Consider the following 17,588-nt stretch of genomic DNA (forward strand, 5'->3'; position numbering starts at 1 on the left):
GAAGTAAGACTAACTGGCCTGTAATTCCCGGGGTTATCCCTATTCCCTTTTTTGAACAGGGGCACAACATTCGCTACTCTCCAGTCCCCTGGTACCCCTCCCATTGACAGTGAAGACGAAAAGATCATTGCCAACAGCTCTGCAATTTCCTCTCTTGCTTCCCACATAATCCTAGGATATTTCCCGTCAGGCCCGGGGGACTTGTCTATCCTCAAGTTTTTCAAAATGCCCAACACATCTTCCTTCCTAACAAGTATCTCCTCTAGCTTACCAGTCTGTTTCATACTCTCCTCTTCAACAATACGGTCCCTCTCATTCGTAAATACTGAAGAAAAGTACTCATTCAAGACCTCTCCTATCTCTTCCGACTCAATACACAGTCTCCCACTACTGTCCTTGATCGGACCTACCCTCGTTCTCGTCATTCTCATGTTCCTCACATACGCATAAAAGGCCTTGGGGTTATCCTTGATCCTACCCGCCAAAGATTTTTCATACCCTCTCTTAGCTCTCCTAATCCCTTTCTTCAGCTCCCTCCTGGCTATCCTGTATCCCTCCAATGCTCTGTCTGAACCTTGTTTCTTCAACCTTATGTAAGCCTCCTTCTTCCTCCTTACAAGACATTCAACCTCCCTCGTCAACCAAGGTTCCCTCACACGACCATCTCTTTCCTGCCTGACAGGTACATACATATCAAGGACACGCCGTATCTGTTCCTTGAAAAAGTTCCACATTTCAATGACATCCTTCCCTGACAGCCTGTGCTCCCAACTTATGCTCCTCAGATCCTGTCTTGCAGCATCATATTTACCCTTCCCCCAATTGTAAAACCTACCCTGTTGCACACACCTATCTCTCTCCATAACCAAGGTGAAAGTCACAGAATTGTGGTCACCATCACTAAAATGCTCACCTACTGACAAGCCCATCACTTGTCCCGGTTCGTTACCAAGTACCAAATCCAATCTACATACTGAGTTAGAAAAGCTTCCTGGACACACTGCACAAACACCGCCCCGTCCAATCTACTTGATCTAAAGAGCTTCCAGTCAATATTTGGGAAGTTGAAATCGCCCATGACTACGACCCTGTGGCTTCTGCACCTTTCCAAAAATCTGTTTCCCAATCTGTTTCTCCACATCTCTGCTGCTATTGGGGGGCCTATAGTAAGCACCCAACAAGGTGACTGCTCCTTTCCTATTTCTGACTTCAGCCCATACTACCTCCAAAGGCAGATCCCCCTCGAACTGCCTCTCTGCAGCCATTATACCATTTCTAATTAGCAACGCCACCCCCCCTCCTTTTTTACCACCCTCCCCAATCTTACTGAAACATCTGTAACCAGGAACCTCCAACAACCATTCCTGTCCCTCTTCTATCCACGTTTCCGTGATGGCCACAACATCGTAGTCCCAAGTACCGATCCACGCCTTAAGTTCACCCACCTTATTTCTGATACTCCTTGCGTTGAAGTATACACACTTGAACCCATCTCTGTGTCCGCAAGTATTCCCTGTCAGTGCTACCTTCTCCACAGCATCCCTACATTCTTGGACATCCTGAAAAACAGCTAACCTACTTGCTGGAGTACAAGTCCGGATCCCATCCCACTGCCAAATTAGTTTAAACCCTCCCGAACCTACCCCCCAGGATATTGGTGCCCTTCTGGTTCAGGTGCAACCCGTCCTGCTTGTACAGGTCCCACTTTCCCCAGAAAGCAGTCCAATTGTCCAAATACCTGAAACCCTCCCTCCTACACCATCCTTGCAGCCACATGTTCAACTGCACTCTCTCCCTATTCCTTGCCTCACTGTCACGTGGCACCGGCAACAACCCAGAGATGATGACTCTGTCCGTCCTAGCTTTTAGCTTCCAGCCTAACTTCCTGAGCTCCTGAATGACCTTCCCACCCCTCTTCCTACCTATGTCGTCAGTGCCAGTGTGCACCACGACTTCTGGCTGCACACCCTCCCCCTTAAGGATTCTGAAGACACAGTCCGAGACGTCTCGGACCCTGGCACCCGGGAGGCAACAAACCATCCAAGAGTCTCGCCCATGTCCACAGAACTGCCTGTCTGTCTCTCTAACTATAGAGTCTCCTATAACTAGCGCTCTCCTCCTCTCCCCCTTTCCTTTCTGAGCCTCAGAGCCAGACCTCGTGCCAGAGACCCGGTCACTGCAGCTTACCCCTGCTAGGCCGGCCCCCCTCAACAGTATCCAAAGCGGTATACTTATTGTTGAGGGGAACGACCACAGGGGATCCCTGCACTGCCTGCTTCCTCCCCTTCCCACCTCTAACTGTTACCCAGCTACCTCTGTTCTCTGGTGTAACTATGTCCCTGTAGCTTCTATCTATCACCCTCTCAGCCTCTTGAATAATTCTCAGTTCATCCAACTAGCTCCAGTTCCCTAACGCAGTCTGTGAGGAGCTGGAGCTGGCTGCACTTCCTGCAGGTGAAGTCGGTAGGAGCATCGATGGTCACCCTCTACCTCAAACATCCTGCAGGAGGAACATCCCACTGCCTGCACTGCCATAACTCTACACTTAGTCTCCAAAACAAGAACACTAAGTAGCTTACCTGTTCAGCTGACTGAGTCCTTTTTTTAGGTTAGAGGAGGAGGGAGGGTGGGAGACACTACACATGTAGTGTCTCGGGTTCATTCTCCACTCAAACTTCTTACCTCCCCAGAAGCCTCTGTTGACGACTTCCGGGTTCCCGCTCCTAGTTGAAAGAAAAACACAGACTTCCGGCTCCCCTCTCTGTGCGCCCTCTGTAGCACTGTAGATCTAGTCCATCCTGCTGGGTAGATCAAGCACGATGATTGTTCCCATCACGCCACAGGTTTTTAAAAATGTATTCATGGGATACGGACTCCCCTGACCCTATTCAGCATTTATTGCCCATCCCTAATTGCCCAGAGGGTGGCTTAAGAGTCAACCACATTGCTCTGGGTCTGGAGCCACATGTAGGCCAGACCAGGTAAGGATGGCAGTTTCCTTCCCTAAAGGACATCAGTGCCCAGATGGGTTTTCTCAACAATGTTTCCATAAGGTCAAAAGTGGGATGTTCATTACAATCACACAACATTCGAAATCATCGTTACTTCTCAGATACTGAAACAGTCCAGGCCCACAGACTTTGAAATCTGGACAATATCCAGGTTTGGGCTGGCAAGTAACATTGGTATCGCGCAAGTGCCATGTAATAGCCACCTCCAACAAGAAAGAATCTAACCATTGGCTCTTGACGTTCCATCAGTCCCACTAACAGCATCCTGGGGATTCCTATTGATGAAAACCTGAACTAACCTCGTCTATAAATATAGTGGCTACAAGACAAGGTCAGAGGCTGGGAATCCTGCTGTAAATAGTTCGCCTCCTGACTATCCGATGTTCACTCACCTACAAGGCACAAGTCAGGAGCGTGCTGGAATACTCCCCACTTGTCTGAATGGGTGCGGCCCCAACAACACTCAAAAAGTTCAACACCAGCCAGGACAAAGCAGCCGCTTGATTGGCACCACATCCACAACCACCCACTCCCTCCAATTCAGTGTGTACTCCCAAAAGACGCACTGCAGAAATTCACCAAAGCTCCTCAGACAGCACCTTCCAAACCCACAACCACTTCCATCTGGAAGGACAAGGGAAGCAGATACAGGAGAACACCAGCCTCCTGTTATACAGGACATTAGGGAGACCTCTTCTGGAATACTGTGTCCAGTTCTGGTCGCCCTGTTATAGGATGGATTTCACTACATTAGAGAGAGTTCAGAAATGATTTACCTGGAATGCAAAGTTAGAGTTATAAAGAAAGGCTGTGACTTTTCTCACTTAAGTGTAGGAGTTTGAGACTTATAGACTTTTATAAAATCATTTATAAAAGAAACCTTATAGACTTTTATAAAATCATGAGGGGTTGGCTGAATGAAAATCCAGGAACTCCCTGCCTAACAGCATTACAGAGTTACCCACACCTTATGGACTAGGGCAGTTCAAGAAGGCAGCTCATCACCACCTTCTCAAGGGGCAATTAGGGTCAGGCAATAAAAGCTGGTCTAGCCAGTGACACTCCCATTCCATGAATGAACTGTACAAGAGTGACACAGACCTACAGCCCACTACCTCCAAAAGTGTCAGAAACGGGTATACTGGGTGTAAAAGGAAAGTAGATCATGAATTAAGGGGGATAAGCTTGCAGGGCCTTCTCATGGTGTGGTGGTAGCATCCCTAACCTTGGCCTGGGTTCAAGTCCCACCAGTTCCAGAGGTGTGTAATAACATCTCTGAGCAGGTTAATTCAGAAAAACAACATGTTAAATAATAAAATATACAAGCTTTCAGGGCGATGGGGATAGAGCAGGGAAGTGGGGTTGACTGAATTCCTCCACTGTGAGCCAGCAGAGACTCAATGGCATGAATGGCCACCTTCAGACATCTTTGAATTTCTATCTGGGAAGTCAATGAAAGTTTTGCAGACAGTCCATGTAAAAGCAATAAGTGCATCAACGAGATGCAGTGTCAACTTCCAGTGACAGTGACAGATGATTCATTCCCTCTCCTGCATGGCTCATCAAGTTCTTCATTGCATTTGAATGATGGAGTGTGTGTTTCTGAGCTTGTACCTGGCTTATGAGGGCGATTTGAGAGCCATCTCCTAATTGGGTCCCTTGTTGGCCTGTATTTTGGCACAGAATTGACTCCAGTTTCACAACAAAACTGCCAATCTGTGAAAAACTTGGTATTCAAATAAATCACTGTGTCATTGTGGCTTGCCTTAATTAAACAAGCTTAGTGGTGTTTACACATGGAGCTACTAACAAATTTTAGAACTCTCTTTCACTTGACCCTTGGTTAGATTGAAGATCAAGTTTGCGTCACTACTTTTCATCATTTACATAAATGATTTGGACGCAAACATAAGAGGTACAGTTAGTAAGTTTGCAGATGACACCAAAATTGGAGGTGTAGTGGACAGCGAAGAAGGTTACCTCAGAATAAACTGGAATCTTGATCAGATGGGCCAATGGGCTGAGGAGTGGCAGATGGAGTTTAATTTAGAAAAATGTGAGGTGCTACATTTTGGGAAAGCAAATCTTAGCAGGACTTATACACTTAACGGTAAGGTCCTAGGGAGTGTTGCTAACAAAGAGACCTTGGGGTGCAGGTTCATAGCTCCTTGAATGTGGAGTCTCAGGTAGATAGGATAGTGAAGAAGGCGTTTGGTATGCTTTCCTTTATTGGTCAGAGTATTGAGTACAGGTGTTGGGAGGTCATGTTGCGGCTGTACAGGACATTGATTAGGCCACTTTTATAATATTGCGTGCAATTCTAATCTCCTTCCTATAGGAAGGGTGTTGTGAAACCTGAAAGGGCCCAGAAAAGATTTACAAGGATGTTGCTGGAGTTGGAGGGTTTGAGCTGTAGGAAGAGGCTGAACAGGCTGGGGCTGTTTTCCCTGGAGCATCTGAGGCTGAGGGGCGACCTTATAGAGGTTTATAAAATCTTGACGGGCATGGATAGGATAAATAGAGAAAGTCTCTTCCCTGGGGTCGGAGTTGAGAGGGGAAAGATATAAAAGAGACCTACGGGGCAACATTTTCACTCAGAGGGTGCTGTGTGTATGGAGTGAGCTGCCAGTGGAAGTGGTGGAGGCTGGTATAATTACAGCATTTAAAAGGCATCTGGATGGGTATATGAATAGGAAGGGAGTACAGGGATATGGGCCAAGTGCTGGCAAATGGAATTAGATTAGGTTCGGATATCTGGTCAGCATGGATGAGTTGGACTGAAGGGTCTGTTTCTGTGCTGTGTATTTCAATGACGCTATGACTCTAACTGGGGCAGTGTTGGTCTATGTGAAGACTTTGATAGTTTCTCATTAAAATTAGAAAGGTCAGTGATTTATGGCACACTTCTGGGGCAGCCAGGACTTGAACCCAAGCCTCTTGGTCTAGAGGTAGGGCCAGTACAAACAGACCACAGGAACCTGAAGGTGATAGTGAAGCCTCTTGCATTCAAATGGGCATTGGATGGTTATTTGCATGAAAATACTGTGCAAGGAGTGAAAAGGCAGGAGATTGGCACGAGGTAATGGATGCAGATTTAACGAGCCAGTACAAACAGAAAGGGCCCAATGCCCTTCTTATGCACTGTGACATGTCTGTGATTCTGTGAATATGGACATCCACATCTCCACAGAGCCCTCATCCTGAATCCTTTTCCATTGACTGCTCAGTTTTGGGGAGAAGAGACTTCGAACTGTGAAAGATTCTACAAATGTACCCCTCCCGACTTGTACTGTCCTTTAAATTACTCCCGGTTCTTTGGGAAGCTGTTGCTCCTGTTGCACAAAGAGTTGTGTTTGAGGAGAGCGCAGTCAGGGCACGATGAGTATAACAGCTTGTGAGGAATGAGTCATGTTGTGTCAGTGTTGTGTTGACTGCAAGAGAAATTGGAGATTCTGAGGCAAGTAACTTACCACCTGTCTCCTTAAAGCCTGTGTCTTGTAGGTAATGTTTTCGAGGAGAAAGTGAGGTCTGCAGATACTGGAGATCAGAGCTGAAAATGTGTTGCTGGAAAAGCGCAGCAGGTCAGGCAGCATCCAAGGAGCAGGAGAGCTGAAAATGTGTTGCTGGAAAAGCGCAGCATGTCAGGCAGCATCCAAGGCTGAAAATGTGTTCCTGATGAAGGGCTTATGCCCGAAACGTCGAATCTCCTGTTCCTTGGATGCTGCCTGACCTGCTGTGCTTTTCTAGCAACACATTTTCAGCCCTTGTAGGTAATGGACGTATCAGGGGTTTCATGGGAACTGAGTGCAGCGTGAGCATCACTCATGAAATTCGATGAGATCCAGAACATTGGCAAACCATTCACCACCTTCAAAATTCACCCCCTTCGTCTTCGCTCCCTTCAATATTTAAACCCATTTAGCAGCTTCATCATGGACGCTCAGTCCCCACACTGTGTATCATCTACAAGATGCACTGCAGCAATCCACCAAGCTCCTGAGTCAGCACTTTTCAAACCCACGACCACTTCCATCTAGAAGGACAAGGGCAGCAGATACATGGGAACACCACCCCCTGCAGGTTACCCGCCAAGCCACTCACCATCCTGACTCCCTCTCCAACACTGTCATGGGTCAATATCATGGAACCCCTGTCCAACACTGTCACAGGTCAATATCATGGAACTCCCTCTCCAACACTGTCATGGGTCAATATCATGGACTTCCCTCTCCAACATTGTCATGGGTCAATATTATGGAACTTCCTCCCCAACACTGTCATGGGTCAATATCATGGAACTCCCTCTACAAAAGTGTCATGTGTCAATATCATGGAACCCCCTCTCCAACACTGTCATAGATCAATATCATGGACTTCCCTCTCTAACACTGTCATGGGTCAATATCATGTAACTCTCTCTCTCCAACACTGTCACAGGTCCATATCATGGAACCCCCTCCCCAACACTCTCATGGGTCAATATCATGGAACTCTCTCTCCAACACTGTCATGGGTCAATATCATGGAACCCCCTCTCCAACACTGTCATGGGTCAATATCATGGAACCCCCTCTCCAACACTGTCATGGGTCAATATCATGGAACTCCCTCCCCAACACTGTCATGGGTCAATATCATGGATCCCCTGTCCCAACACTGTCATGATCAATATCATGAAATCGCTGTCCAACACTGTCATAGGTCAATATCATGGAACTCCCTCTCCAACACTGTCACAGGTCCATATCATGGAACTCCTTCTCCAACACTGTCATGGGTCAATATCATGGAATTCTCACTCCAACACTGTCATGGGTCAATATCATGGAACTCCCTCCCCAACACTGTCATGGGTCAATATCATGGAACTCCCTCTCCAACACTGTCATGGGTCAATATCATGGAACTCCCTCCCCAACACTGTCATGGGTCAATATCATGGAACTCCCTCCCCAACACTGCCATGGGTCAATATCATGGTACTCCCTCTCCAACACTGTCATGGGTCAATATCATGGAACTCCCTCCTCAACACTGTCATGGGTCAATATCATGGAACTCCCTCCCCAACACTGCCATGGGTCAATATCATGGAACTCCCTCCCCAACACTCTCACGGGTCAATATCATGGAATTCTCACTCCAACACTGTCATGGGTCAATATCATGGAACTCCCTCCCCAACACTCTCATGGGTCAATATCATGGAATTCTCACTCCAACACTGTCATGGGTCAATATCATGGAACTCCCTCCCCAACACTCTCATGGGTCAATATCATGGAATTCTCACTCCAACACTGTCATGGGTCAATATCATGGAACTCCCTCTCCAACACTGTCATGGGTCAATATCATGGAACTCCCTCCCCAACACTGTCATGGGTCAATATCATGGAACTCCCTCCCCAACACTGCCATGGGTCAATATCATGGTACTCCCTCTCCAACACTGTCATGGGTCAATATCATGGAACTCCCTCCTCAACACTGTCATGGGTCAATATCATGGAACTCCCTCCCCAACACTCTCACGGGTCAATATCATGGAACTCCCTCTCCAACACTGCCATGGGTCAATATCATGGAACTCCCTCCTCAACACTCTCACGGGTCAATATCATGGAATTCTCACTCCAACACTGTCATGGGTCAATATCATGGAACTCCTTCTCCAACACTGTCATGGATCAATCTACACCACAAGAGGTTCAAGAAGGCAGCTCATTGTTGCTTTCTCAGGGCAATAAATGATGGCTGAAGGACATCCTTGTCCTCTTCATGAATAATGAAGAGAAAGAAAAGTTTTCCATCTCTGGGAATTTGCTCGTGTTATATCCGGGGACTGTTGTCAGCTCAGAGACTGTTGTGAATTGTCACTGACTCCATTAACACTGTATCGTACGGGTACCAGCTTGCCAGAAGCTGAAGTAGACACTCATCAATCATTTCAGTACTTGAGTAATTTCCTATGTTCAATGGAAGCTTCCATCTCTCCCCTGCCAGGCCATAAACTCAGTCCTGTCACTTTCACCCTCACCAGATCAAATCACCTCTCTTTATTCAACCTCTTCAAATCCTTATATCACTGCTCTACCCTTCAAGGTCTCTGGGCAAGAATTGAAAATCCTGAATTGCTTTCATTGTATCCATTCCCCAAGTCCCGCTGATTTATAAAAGTTTACTGTAGCTTTTAGACTCTGTGATTTTGATCATAATACCCACAGGAGTAACAGCAATACCTTGGAGAATTGCCACTCACTCTTTTCCCATCACCAGTTTCCAGTCTGCTGTATGTAACCTGTGGGCTAGAAGACCGCTGTTCAAATCCCCGTTGCTCCTGACCAGAGGTGTGTCAGAACAGGTTGGATAAAAGAATCAACTAGGCAATAGTGAGGACTGCAGATGCTGGAAAACAGAGTTTAGATTAGAGTGGTGCTGGAAAAGCACAGCAGGGCAGGCAGCATCCGAGGAGCAGGAAAATTGACATTTCGGGCAAAAGGGGATTCCTGATGAAGGGCTTTTGCCCGAAACATCGATTTTCCTGCTCCTCGGATGCTACCTGACCCTCTGTGCTTTTCCAGAACCACTCTAATCTAACCTCTGGATAAAAGAATCTACAATCTGTCTGGATCTGAGAAGTTTATTTGACAGGTCAGGTTGACATGACTTCACTCGAGGAGCAATCCATTTAGCCACTATAATTTGTTCTGACAATCCTTTTCCTCATGTAGGCAGTACGGTGGCAGAGTGGTTAGCACTGCTGCTTCACAGCGCCAGAGACCCGGGTTCAATTCCCACCTCAGGCGACTGACTGTGTGGAGTCTGCACGTTCTCCCCGTGTCTGCGTGGGTGTGCTCCGGGTGCTCCGGTTACCTCCCACAGTCCAAAGATGTGCGGGTCAGGTGAATTGGCCATGCTAAATTGCCCGTAGTGTTAGGTAAGGGATAAATGTGGGGGTATGGGTGGGTTGCGCTTCGGCGGGTCAGTGTGGATTTGTTGGGCCGAAGGGCCTGTTTCCACACTGTATGTAATCTAATGTGTTTCAAACTCTCTCTTACAGGCCCAAGTTCAGCCTGTGTGCACTGCCTGACCAGGCAGCACATTCCAAATTCTAAACATGTGGAAACGTGGCACAGTGGCTCAATGGTTAGCACTGCTGCCTCACAGTGCCAGAGACCCAGGTTCAATTCCACCCTTGGGCGACTGTCTATGTGGAGTTTACACATTCTTCCCATGTCTGCATAGGTTTCCTCCCACAGTCCAAAGATGTGCAGTTTAGGTGGATTGGCCATGCTAAATTGCCCCAGGGATGTGCAGTTAGGTGGATCGGGCATGGGAAATGCAGGACTGTGGAGTAGGTCTGGGTGGGATGCGCATCAGAGGGTTGGTATGGACTAGATGGGCAGAATGGTGTGCTTTCACACTGTGGGGATTCTATGATTCACATTATCTCTGTTCTTCTGCCAAACTGTACCCATTCCCTATTGACCTTTGAGCCATTGGAAATTATTAACTTTTTTTTAACTTGGCAGCATCTGTGGAGAGAAAAACAGTTAATATTTTAAAACATGTGTGACCTTTTTGAACTCCTTAAACCACTACCACTGTTTCTCTCTCCATGGACAGGCCGAGTTCCTCGTGTGCTCTAAGTGTTTCTTTCAGATTTTCAGCAACTTTTTCTTGGATTTACCTTGATAATTTTAAACACCTTGATCAAATCTCCCTTTAGCCTTCTGTACCTTAAGCTGAACCCCAGTCCCTTGCTCTGTGGGAAGGTTCACCTCCCGATGCTCCTTACCCTCCCTGAATGGTGATGCTCCGAACCTGTCGTTAGTGATGGTGTGCATTGAGATGTCACCGTGGTCTTTCTATTTTGTTGAGTTGCTTTGCAGCAGTAATTAACAACAAACACGAAGATAAAAAGAAGTCATGAGAAAGACACACGAATACCATATTGTCTTGATTAGGTGTGAGCTCCATTTTGAGTGGGAGGCTTTGTTGAAGCGCCTGTTTATTTGGTGTTATTTTTAAATTCTGTAATTAGCTTCAATTCCCAAATGTAGTGTAAACCAGATTGGCGTTGGCTGCCCGTCAGCTTTCTAGTTGTCAGCCGCTGTGTCCTCTAGTCCTTGTCGTTACTGCGCAGACTTTGCGTTAATCTTCTCATTAACTTTAAACCACAGCGCACATTGTGTATGGAGGATGATGGTGTCTATGCAGAATTCCTCAGCTGCTATATGGTGGTGCATGTGAGAAGCTTAGAGGGAGCATTGCTTTTTTTATTGTTTTAGGCCAGCATTTATCGGCCATCCCAGAGGGCAGTTAAGAGCCAACCACATTGCTGTGGGTCTGGAGTCACATGTAGGCCAGACCAGGTAAGGATGGCAGTTTCCTTGCCGAAAGGGCATGAGTGAACCAGCTGGGCTTTTCCAACTATTGGCAATAGATTCATGATCATCATTAGGCCCTTAAGTCCAGATTCTGTATTGAATCCCAATTTCACCATATGCCGTGGCAGGATTTGAACCTGAGTCCCCAGAAGGTGGGGTAAAAAATGAGGTCCGCAGATGCTGGAGATCACAGCTGAAAATGTGTTGCTGGTTAAAGCACAGCAGGTTAGGCAGCATCCAAGGAACAGGAAATTCGACGTTTCGGGCACAAGCCCTTCATCAGGAATGAGGAGAGGGTGCCAGGCAGGCTAAGGTAAAAGGTAGGGAGGAGGGACTTGGGGGAGGGGCGATGGAGATGTGATAGGTGGAAGGAGGTCAAGGTGAGGGTGATAGTCTGGAGTGGGGTGGGGGCGGAGAGGTCAGGAAGAAGACAGAAGGTGGGCTGGGTTTCTGGATTTACACTCCAGTGATAATACCATCAGGCCATTGCCTCCCCCAGTGTTGCCACTTCCCCATTGTCTGATTATTTAGCACCTTTCTCTCATTTCATTCTGCCTCCCCACCTCACTGCTCCCCCCCACCCCCACCCCCATAACACCTTACCTAACTGGAGTAGACAAGGCGAACACAGGAAGAATGCTTTCCATGATCTGGGAGTCCAGAACCAGGGGTCACCGTCTAAGGATATGGGGCCATTTAGGACTGGGATGAGGAGAAATGTCTTCGTCCAGAGAGTTTTGGAGCCTGTGGAATTCTCTGCCACAGAAATTGGTTGAAGCCAAACCATTGAATGTTTTCAGGAAGGAATTAGATAAAGTTCTTGGAGCTAAAGGGATCAAAGGGAATGGGGAAAAAGCAGGAACTGGGGATTGAATTGGATGATCAGCCATAATCCTATTGAATGGTGCAGCAGGCTCGAAGGGCTGAATGGCCTACTCCTGTTCCTATTTTCCAAGCTCCTTAAGAACTGGGACACATATATCGCTCAAGATTGGAGTAGTGCTGGAAGAGCACAGCAGGTCAGGCAGCATCCGAGGAGCAGGAAAATCAGCGTTTAAGACAAAAGCCCTTATCGCTGTTACCATCTTATCTCCTCAAACCCTGGATTTTCTAGGGAGAGAGGGCCCGAGTCTAATTCATCCTCTCCCATTATAAAGGTCAAATAATACCAGAATGGGATGTCTCCAAGAGCCAGGGACCTCCATTTATATAGCACCTTCCACAATCTCAGGATGTCCCATGTGCTTTACAATCAATGAAGCACCTTTAGAAGCGTTGTCACAGAGTCATACAAGTGGTTACTGCACAGAGGGTGGCCGTTCGGCCTGCTTGCTAGCCCTCTTTAGGAACATTAAGAGATTACACTGCCACTTCCAGTCTGATGGTAGAGTCCAGCGGAACTATGATGCTGCAGTTATTGAGTGTACCCTCAACTCTCTGAAGAATGGTCAATGCTATCTGTCGTCACAAGGACATAGAGAGGAGCTGCCAACAGAGGCATTGCGTTTGCACTATGCTCCAGCCTAGGCCTCAATCCCCAGGCCTTGGGCAATCTGTGTACAATTCCAGCTCCGTAAAACCACAATGCAGGAGCCAAGAAAGGCCACTCAGCCCATCCAGTCTGCTCAGCCATTCAGTGAGATCATGGCTGATCTGAGAATCCTCAACTCCACATTCCTGCCTTTTCCCAGTAACCTTTACTGATTAGAAATCTGTCTCTCTCAGCCTTAAATATACTCAGTAACCAGCCTTGACAGCCCATTGGGAGAAAAATATCCTTGTCATCTCTGTCTTAAATGGGTGGCCTCATTTTGAGATGGTCCTCTCTGGACCTAATGTGTCCCTCAATGGAAAACCAAATTGTCCACATCTAGCCTATCAAGTCCCCTAGAAATCTGTATGTTTCAATAAACAAAACTTCAACCACCCCACCCCCCGCTCCTCTGACCTGCTGTGCTTTTTCCAGCTCCATATTTTATCGGCTCTGACTTTCCAGCATCTGCAGTCCTCACTATCTCCAAGTCAATCAGGCCGCCTCCCATTCTCCTAACCTCCAATGTGTGCAGTCCCAACTTACTAGGCCTCTCCCCATAAGACAGCCCCTCCATACCTGCGATCAGCCGAATAAACCTTCTCTGGACTGCCTCCAATGCCAGTCTAACTTTTATTTCAGTTCTGACTGGAAAAGGAATTGGGACCTTGAAATTATTATGTGAGATGGGAAACAGATTGAGACTTACTTCAGAAAGTTGACGAAGGTATCAGCAAAGACGCACTGTCCAACTTACAACATTATTTACTAAAGTCGTGGACTTTAATTGGCACATGGTCTTTAAAGAGTCATCTTTTGTTTAAAGGGGACAGTTAAATATATTGTTCCCTGATTATGGCTGTCAGAAACAAGGAGAGTCGCTGACTGGAATGAGTGATTTCAGACAAAAATAGGTCTTGTGAAATCTGCTAATCAGCTGATATTCTTTCCAATTACTGTTGTTCAACTGAATAATTCATTGATGTTTTATTGTGGTCGAAGGCATAATATAAATGTGCTAATTAGTAGCATCTTTGATTAATCTGCCGAATTCCTCAACTCCACATTCCTCAACTCCACATTCCTCAACTCCAGATTACAACAGAAACTGCACCCCAAATGTACTTTGTGTCTGCTTTGGGACGTTGTTGAGATTGTTAAAGGGACAATATAAATGTGAGATCTTCCTTCTTTGATTAATACATTTCATGGGAATGTTTTCTGGCTCATCTGAATCAGGAAAGGGGATGTGAGGAATGTGGAATCAGCCACGGTCCTATAGAATGCAAAGCTGGCTCAAGAGACTGAGTGGCCTACTCCTATTCCTATTTCCTATGGTCTTATGCTGAGTGTAATTAGGAAAAGGAGTCTGCCATTAATCAGAGACAGCAGCATAAGGTCACTGTCTCTGAGGCAAAACCTGTGGAGATATTGAAGGAAACCATTGACTGCTGGGAACTATCCTTCATTACCCCGACACTGGACGCAATGATGAACTTAGTGAGATGGTTAACGACGGCCCCACTTCCTCTAATTGACGGTAGGCACGACACTCATGAGCTGTTTAATTGGCGTTCTCCCTTCCAGCCACCAGCGAACGACAGTAACCCGCAGTGAGGCCGTGATGTGAAATATTGAGCTGCTCAACTAACCTGCTAAAAATGTGTCATTTCAAAGAGGTTAGGGGAGTGGAGGGAGGCAGCACCATTCCTAAAACAAATTGAGAGACTAAACACTCATGGGATTTTATACCCAGTGTTGCAAACTCATAGAACAGACAACATTACAGCCCAGGAATGGGCCTTTCGGCCCATGATGTTGTGCCAAACACGACGCCAAATTAAGCTAATCCTTTCTGCCAGCCCTTGCTCCATGTCTCTCCATTCCTTGCATATTCATCTGCTTATCTAAAAGCTCCTTATACACCCCTATATAGTATCTGCCTCTGCTATCACTCCGGCAACACATTCCAGACTCCTACCACTCTCTGTGTAAAAAACTTGCCACCCACATCTCCTTTGAACTTTACCCCTCTCGCCTTAAATGCATGCCCCTAGTTTTAAACATTTAAACATTAGTGGGTGACACGGTGGCACAGTGGTTAGCACTGCTGCCTCACAGCGCCAGAGATCCGGGTTCAATTCCTGACTCAGGCGACTGACTGTGTGGAGTTTGCACGTTCTCCCCGTGTCTGCGTGGGTTTCCTCCGGGTGCTCTGGTTTCCTCCCACAGTCCAAAGATTTACAGGTTAGGTAAATTGGCCATGCTAAATTGCCCGTAGTGTTAGGTAAAGGGGTAAATGTAGAGGTATGGGTGGGTTGCGCTTCGGCGGGTCGGTGTGGACTTGTTGGGCCGAAGGGCCTGTTTCCACACTGTAAGTAATCTAATCTAATTTCAATTCTGGGAAAAAGATTCTGACCGTCAACCCTATCTATGCCTCTCATAATTTTATAGACTTCCATCAAGTCTCCCTCAGTCTCTGCCATTCCAGAGAAAACAACCTGAGTTTTTCCAGCCTCTCCTTGTAGCCCATACCCTCTAATCCAGGAAGCATCTTGGTAAACCTCTTCCGCACCCTCTCCAAAGCCTCCACATCCTTCCTGTAATGTGGCGACCAGAATGGAATGCAATACTCTAAGCACGGCATATCCCAAGTCATATAAAGCTGCAGCTTGAGGCTGCATTGATGGTAGCTCTATCTCTGGAAGTGGAGGTCCTTTCTTTGATAAGTGAAGCTATTCACCAGAGGAACTTGTGTCACAAGGGACAAATGTTTTTTACTTTAAATTGCCCCGTGATTTGTGGGGCTTTGCCACTGAGAATTGTTCTTTCTATCCTGTCTGCTGTAGATTGTTAGATCTGTGAAGAATCCGGATTCTTACAAAGCCCTTCCTGGTTTCAGGATATCGTGAAAACACTTTCCAGTCAACCACAAAGTGTGGGCACAGTCATGGTTGAGGAAACACAGCCATAACGAGTGCTAACTAGAATTGGTGATGGTAATCGGGGGATAAATGTTGATCAGGACAGGGAGCCCTCCTGCTCTTTTTCAGAATTCTGCCACAGAATCTGAAATCTTGCATCTGAAAAAAGGTCACTCTGACCGTGCAGCACTCCCTCAGTACTGCGCCAGGAAGGGAGCAGTCTCATTCCAGACTACCACCAAGCAATGACTGAAGCATAATGAAATAAGATCGTAAGACAGAGGAGCAGGAGTAGCCATTCGACCCATTGAGTCAGCTCGGCCATTCACTGAGATCGCAGCTGATCTGATAATCCACAACTCCACCTCCCTACCTTTTCCCAATAACTCTGGATTCCCTCACTCATGAAAAACCTCAGCCTTGAATACACTTAATGCCACAGCCCTGACGGCCCTCTGGGGTAAAGAATCCCACAGATTCACTGCATTCCGAGAGAAGACATTCCTCCTCATCTCTGTTGAAATTGGGCGACCTCTCGTTCTGAGGTCATGCCCTCAGGTCCTGGACTCACCCAGGCAAGAGACAACCTGTCCACATGTCCCCTTTCATGCCCCCTAACTATCTTGTACATTTCAATAAGGTCACCTCTCATTCTAACAAACTCAGATGAGTGCAGGCCCAACCTACTGAACCTCTCCTCATGGTGGCCCAGTGCTTAGCACTGCTGCCTCACAACGCCAGTGACCTGGGTTCGATCCCAACCTCGAACGACTGGCCGTGTGGAGTTTGCGCATTCTCCCCGTGTCTGCGCGGGTTTGCTGCGAGTGCTCCGGTTTCCTCCCACAGTCCGGGTTAGGTAAATTGACCATGCTAAATTGCCCCTTAGTGTGCAGGTCAGGTGGACTAACTATACAGGGGGTTATGGGAATAGGGTGTGACCCCTCTTCAGAGAAATGGCGCAGACCTGATGGGCCAAATGGCCTCTTTCCACACTGTGGAGATTCATAAGCCAATCCGTCCATATCATATAAATTGTCATTTTCCTAGCTACCATCATTTCTGAGGAAGGGTCACTCAACCCAAAACATTAACTCTGATTTCTCTGCGCAGATGCTGCCAGACCTGCTGAGCTTTTCCAGCGATTTGCTGTTTTTGTCCCTCCACATGTAGTGGAATGTACTTTTTCTGGGTTGTGTCCAAGACCAGTCCTCAGAGCAGGCACCAAGACGGTCCACGGGGTTCCACAACGGTTCTCGAAGCGTGCTGAGTAACAGTTTTGTTTTCTCTCTTTCCCCATCCCCCCACCCCTCTCTCCCTTTCAGATCTTATCAACTCTAGAGAAGGATGAGCAGGCACGGAGGCAGAGGCTGCGGAGTAAGCTGGAACAAGTGATTGACGCTATGGCATGTAGCAGCTGAGGCCTCACCAGGAGAGGAGCGATGGAGGAGAAAGCGAGGGTGGGACAGGGGGTGGGCGAAGAAAGACAGAGAGCGCTGAGTTGTCACTTGGAGCCTAGTAGGCTGACTGTCTGTCTGTCTGTCTGTGTGCGCGCGGGTTGGGGAGGGAGGGGTGGGTGGGGAGGGGGTGAACGGGGGGGGGGGGGGGGGGGGAGGGGTGGGCTCGGGGTCGGGGGAGAGCGCGGGGATAAGGGAGACAGAAACGTGAACGGAGCAGTGTGCACATCGGGTCTGGCAGAGGCCCGGGAAACCGAGCGGGTCCAGGGCTACGG

The 17,588-nt window shown here is 47.4% G+C and overlaps 1 protein-coding gene across 3 annotated transcripts in view; it reads left to right on the plus strand.

Moving 5' to 3' along the window:
• The window catches only part of LOC132822232 (plexin-A1-like), a 541,551-nt gene extending 524,241 nt beyond the window's left edge, over nucleotides 1-17,310 (plus strand). For all 3 annotated transcript variants that reach the window (XM_060835337.1, XM_060835340.1, XM_060835338.1), the window contains one exon: nucleotides 17,182-17,310. In XM_060835337.1, coding sequence (XP_060691320.1) covers nucleotides 17,182-17,277 — 96 coding nt within the window. In that variant the 3' untranslated portion in view covers nucleotides 17,278-17,310. The remainder of the gene's footprint in view (nucleotides 1-17,181) is intronic.
• Nucleotides 17,311-17,588: the final 278 nt, after the last annotated feature.

Source organism: Hemiscyllium ocellatum, chromosome 14, assembly GCF_020745735.1.
Source record: "Hemiscyllium ocellatum isolate sHemOce1 chromosome 14, sHemOce1.pat.X.cur, whole genome shotgun sequence".
Taxonomy (NCBI): domain Eukaryota; kingdom Metazoa; phylum Chordata; class Chondrichthyes; order Orectolobiformes; family Hemiscylliidae; genus Hemiscyllium; species Hemiscyllium ocellatum.